Source organism: Brassica napus, chromosome C2 (assembly GCF_020379485.1).
Source record: "Brassica napus cultivar Da-Ae chromosome C2, Da-Ae, whole genome shotgun sequence".
Taxonomy (NCBI): domain Eukaryota; kingdom Viridiplantae; phylum Streptophyta; class Magnoliopsida; order Brassicales; family Brassicaceae; genus Brassica; species Brassica napus.
The window spans coordinates 57,066,949-57,071,891 of NC_063445.1; the positions used below are offsets into that span (position 1 = coordinate 57,066,949).

A 4,943-nucleotide genomic window follows, 5' to 3' on the forward strand; every position below is an offset into this window, starting at 1 on the left:
TGGAAACTAAACAAATGTTTTCCGTTGATAAATAATTAAGAACAAAACTTAGGTTCACCTCTTAGGATGAATTCTTTAGGACCAATCAAAATGACACATAGATTATTAATTAAAAAATATTAAATTAAATAAAAAATAGCTACAAAAAATAAAAACGCTAATTTTAACGACGTTAACGCTTCCAGCGAAATCTTAAACCCTAAATCTTAAATTCTAAACCCTATACCCTAAATTCTAAACCCAAATTCAAACCCCTAAACCCAAACTCTATACCCTAAACTCTAATCATAGATCCTAAACCCAAATTATATACCTTAAACCCAAAAAATAGACTATAAACCTAAATCCTATACCCTAAACCCAAGTCTTAGATCCTAAACCCAAACCGTAAACCTTAACCCAAACCCTATAGCATCTAAGTTTGGGGTTTGGGTTTAGAGTTTACCGTTTGGGTTTTAGGTCTAGGATTTGGGTTTAGAATATAGGTTTTGGGTTTAGGATTTACGGTTTGGGTTTAGGATTTACCGTTTGGACTTATGGTTAAGGTTTTGGGTTTAGGATATATAATTTGGATTTAAGATTTACGGTTTGGGTTTAGGGTCTATGACTTGGGTTTAGGTATAGAGTTTAGGTTTATAGTCTAGTTTTTGGGTTTAGGGTATATAATTTGGGTTTAGGGTCTAGGATTAGGGTTTAGGGTATAGGGTATAGGGTTTGGGTTTAGGGTTTGGATTTGGGTTTAGAATTTAGGGTATAGGGTTTAGAATTTAAGATTTAGGCTGGAATCGTTAGCGTCGTTAAAATTAGCGTTTTTATTTTTGTATCTATTTTTATTTAATTTAATATTTTTTAATTAATAATCTATGTGTCACTTTAATTGGTTAGGCTGAGGTTCAAGGACTCGAACTGAACAGGACAAGCAGATGGCAATGGGGCGGCTAGGCGGCTATAATGGAGAGAGAGTTGGCCGGTTTTGTACCTGAAACAAAAGAGTAATATTTTTATGAGATTTTATGGATTAAAATGATGAACTGAAAGAAAACTAAATTATAAATGATGAACAGAAGCAAATAAGACTTTTTATGAGTTTTTATATTGAATGGAAAATCTAGAACTATATGAAGCAAAATGAAACAAAAATAAGAGAAGGATAGAGAAGACTGGTGGATTCAAGTTGCTGGACGCGTGTCTCTCTCAACCAGATCCAAAGGATGGTTTGAAGGATAGATATGGATTCGGCTCTTGCTGGACGTATGTCTCTCTCAAGATCGGACGAGGGATGAAATGGATCGAAGGACTCCACAAAGAACAATGGATCGGCTCTTTGATATGTCAGGCGGCTGCTCTCAATAGCTTCACACAACTGAAAGACTTAGGGTTTTTTTGCTAAGGCAAAACGATTTTTATAAAAGATGGGGTGAATTTAAAGGGTGAACTTAATTTGTGTCCAATAATTAATATCTCAAGAGCATATTGTAAGTTCAAATCACAATGAGCATATACTTTGACAAAAAGGCATATGCTACGTTTATTACTTTTTTTTTTGAAAAAATAAATAAAAATATCAACATTATGGTAGACAAATAAAAAGGAAGCGTACCATTTTTATTTCATTTATTTTGTTAAGATGAAAACAAAACCCAAATTCTGATAAATATCAGATTTAAGAAATGAACGAGATGCATGCAGTCAACAACTATTAAAAGAAAGTTATAATGGAAATTTTTTTGTAGAATAATTCATTTGTTCCAACGGATTACAGCGACACCACCGGAATATCCACATAAACTATTACTAGAAAATTTATTATTATCAGAAATTAACATTCCCTCTTAAGCGAACAAGTAAACGATTACAATAAATTTAAGTGTTCAACATCACTCGATTTAATACAATTTGGCTCTCTACCAACCAATAAACATAAGAGTTCTACAAGACGAGGATGTTGCGCAGCAGCTCCACCGTCCTCCCCTGTCTCCTCCTCATCTCCGCCGTAGCAATCGCTCTTTCCGTAAGTCACTTCCTTGCAAATGAACACACAAATCGTATATTACAACTTACCAGTCAAACGTTACCCATTTATGATTAGAGTGATTAATGATATTATTTACATAGTTGGACAATGATGACGACGTGTGCGTGTTCACGGTTTACATAAGAACCGGTTCGGTTTGGAAAGCCGGTTCAGACTCCGTCATGAGCCTCCGTCTCTACGACAGTTACGGGCAAAATGCTGTTATATCCGATTTGGTGTCATGGGGAGGTTTAATGGGTCCATTCCATGATTATTATGAGAGGGGTAATCTCGACATTTTCACCGGCTTAGGTTCTTGCTTATCAGGTCCGGTTTGTGCGATGAATTTGACTTCCGATGGCTCTGGCGATCACCATGGTTGGTATTGTAACTACGTTGAAGTGACGATGAGTGAGAGTCGTAGGAGAAGTTGTTCTCAGGAGAAATTCACGGTGGAGCAATGGCTGGCTCGTGATACTTCGCCATATGAGCTGTCGGCCATTAGGAATCAATGTTCGGACTCTGTCGAGAATCGATGAGTCGTTTCCACGATGTGAGTGTGTTATTTATTTATTCTGGTGGGGTTGTCAATGAAACATGACGTGATCATATATTTAATTCGAGTGTGATTAAGATCTCCTGCTTTTAAAAAATAAAAGAACGAAAACAAATATGTTATATACAATGCTTGATATTGAGTGATTATAACTTATAAGATGTTCATCCATATCTTGATTGTTGATCAGTCTTTTTTTTTTTTTTTTGGTCAAAATTGTTGATCAGTCTTAAACTCTAATTTTGTTCATCTCTTCCAAGTGGTGAATTCAAAAGACTATTTATCCGAAAATAATTAGTCCGTCCTTTTCACCGATTGAATCCATTTTATATGTTTTTTATGGAAAGCACGTAGATATATTATATTTCCTTCGATGTAAACACAGCGTGTTCTGATAAAGTTATATAAATAGAAAATAGTCCAGAAACACACTTATAGCCAGATATAAAAGCTTTTTATTACATAATAACCGGACAGGACCGAGTAATGGTATGGCTAGGCTCTCTCAATTCTCTTGACCGGATCTGGGAGCGAATGCTTAGCCTTCATCTTCAAGATGGCACTAGCTGGGTTAAGTCCTTTAGGACAAGTGGCCGTACAATTTTTGATTGCTCTGCATCTATACACTTTCCTTTCATCCTCTGTTATTGCTTGTAACCTCTCTTCTCTAAACTCATCGCGGCTGCGTTAAACCAAAGTACAACATAAACCTATGTTATAGATCGGTATGAATTAAGACTGTTAATCTTCGATTTTCTATTCTAGTTTGAAGTGAATGTATTGAATATTTTATTTAACCTGTCACTGATCCAGCGGTAAGCCTGTAGTAAAGCCGCAGGACCTGGAAACTCCTCAGGATTCCACCAATAAGAAGGACATGACGTGGTACAACATGCACATAGTATGCATTCGTACAACCCGTCTAGTTTCTTACGGTCGTTTGGTGATTGAAGGTGTTCGCGTCCGTCTTTAGGCGGCTTCCTCGTCTTTAACCATGGCTCGACTGATCTAAACATGTACAACACAATAACATGCATGAAGTGTCACGTAGAGGATAAAAGTGTATAGAGTTTCATTTAAAATACACGGATAGTTCTATCATTTTGTGGTTTATCTTTCAATATTTAGGTCAAAATATATAACCAATATTACCAACACAGGCCAGAAATATGGAAGCACCGAGAAACCAATAAGGGATATAAAGAAGGGAGGTTTACTTACTTGTATTGCTGGTAAAAATTAGTGAGGTCGATGACTAAATCTTTGATGACGTACATATGTGGTAAAGGAGTGATTATGGTTGGCTTCGACGTGTCGGAGTTTGTAGGTTTAAGACATGCAACAGTATTAGTACCGTCGATGTTCATCGAACAAGATCCACATATTCCTTCTCTGCATGATCTTCTGTAACTCAAACTCGGATCTTCCTCTGCTTTTATCTTCTGTAAGACGTCCAAAACCTTAACGAAACACACCTCGTTATCCAAGAACCGAAGCCCTCCAGAATTCAAAGTAATCCTATGGAACTAATTAGTAATCAATAACTGTAGTAAAGTACCATGGGGCCACAAGTGGAAACATCAACGAAAAATGATTGAAGAAAGGGTTTAGTATTTGGCTTATCAGGGTTCCATCTGTAAATCTTGAACTCCTTCTTGGTCACTTTGTGTTGACCTGTTATCATTGGATTATATATATATATATATATATAATTCTATAAAACAACATTGCGTCTTAAAATTTTTTTATAATTTGATTTAACTTTTGACCCAAAAAAAAAATAATTTGATTTAAAATAATTATCAGTTTATTCATACCTTCTTTGTCTTTGATTGTTTCATGGGACTTTAGAGTATCTTTGGACAAGTCCTGAGCCGCTTTGTGACCTTTTAAGATGGGAAAATCTCCGTTACCACTTAAACTGCTGCTCAAACGTATTTTCTCCACCGCTTGGCTGCAGATTCTCCGCTGCGGCAACCGCAACATCTCTGCTCGCTTGATCAAAAGATGTTATTGAAGGGTTTTTAATTCGTTTGTGGAAGGAAAGAGAGTGAAGCTAGCATGGCGAGGAGAAGAGACCTTCTTCGTTTCACTTACACGTAGACAGTGTTGAGGATGTACCTCAGGGCACGTGTGCGACGACAACGTGTTCGAAGTGAATCTTTGATTACATCATCTACTTGTAAGGCCCATATAAAGGCCAAGCTTTCTACGATAAAACCCGTTACATTCATTCACTCAAAAAAGAAGAAGATGAACTCGTTATTTGGGACGTTGACAAATAGGTCTTTATTTGTTTGACAGACGAAAAGAATTTTGTCAATTGCATTGGATTATTGGATCTTGTAATTTGTAATTCCCAAAACGTATCGT

At 36.3% G+C, this 4,943-nt stretch overlaps 2 protein-coding genes across 2 annotated transcripts; one reads left to right on the forward strand and one right to left on the reverse strand.

Annotated features, from left to right (window-relative positions):
* Window positions 1-808: 808 nt before the first annotated feature.
* Window positions 809-2,808, forward strand: LOC111213967 (PLAT domain-containing protein 3). The gene is made up of 2 exons (XM_022715811.2): window positions 809-2,011; window positions 2,116-2,808. The coding sequence occupies exons 1-2, from the start codon at window positions 1,943-1,945 to the stop codon at window positions 2,551-2,553; spliced, it is 507 nt and encodes a 168-aa protein (XP_022571532.1). The 5' UTR covers window positions 809-1,942; the 3' UTR covers window positions 2,554-2,808.
* A 115-nt stretch (window positions 2,809-2,923) lies between these two features.
* LOC111213968 (succinate dehydrogenase [ubiquinone] iron-sulfur subunit 3, mitochondrial) lies at window positions 2,924-4,640 on the reverse strand. Its single transcript, XM_048747312.1, has 5 exons — window positions 4,388-4,640; window positions 4,129-4,244; window positions 3,792-4,030; window positions 3,369-3,578; window positions 2,924-3,252 (listed from the first exon to the last, which is right to left on the reverse strand). The coding sequence occupies exons 1-5, from the start codon at window positions 4,554-4,556 to the stop codon at window positions 3,066-3,068; spliced, it is 921 nt and encodes a 306-aa protein (XP_048603269.1). The 5' UTR covers window positions 4,557-4,640; the 3' UTR covers window positions 2,924-3,065.
* Between the last annotated feature and the right edge of the window lie 303 nt (window positions 4,641-4,943).

Coding starts and splice junctions, on each gene's coding strand:
- LOC111213967 (XM_022715811.2), top strand. CDS start 1,943: ATGTTGCGCAGCAGCTCCACCGTCCTCCCCTGTCTCCTCCTCATCTCC. Junction 2,012..2,115: donor CCGTAGCAATCGCTCTTTCC/GTAAGTCACTTC, acceptor TTATTTACATAG/TTGGACAATGATGACGACGT.
- LOC111213968 (XM_048747312.1), bottom strand. CDS start 4,556: ATGTTGCGGTTGCCGCAGCGGAGAATCTGCAGCCAAGCGGTGGAGAAA. Junction 3,579..3,791: donor AATTTTTACCAGCAATACAA/GTAAGTAAACCT, acceptor GTACATGTTTAG/ATCAGTCGAGCCATGGTTAA. Junction 3,253..3,368: donor TACCGCTGGATCAGTGACAG/GTTAAATAAAAT, acceptor GGTTTAACGCAG/CCGCGATGAGTTTAGAGAAG.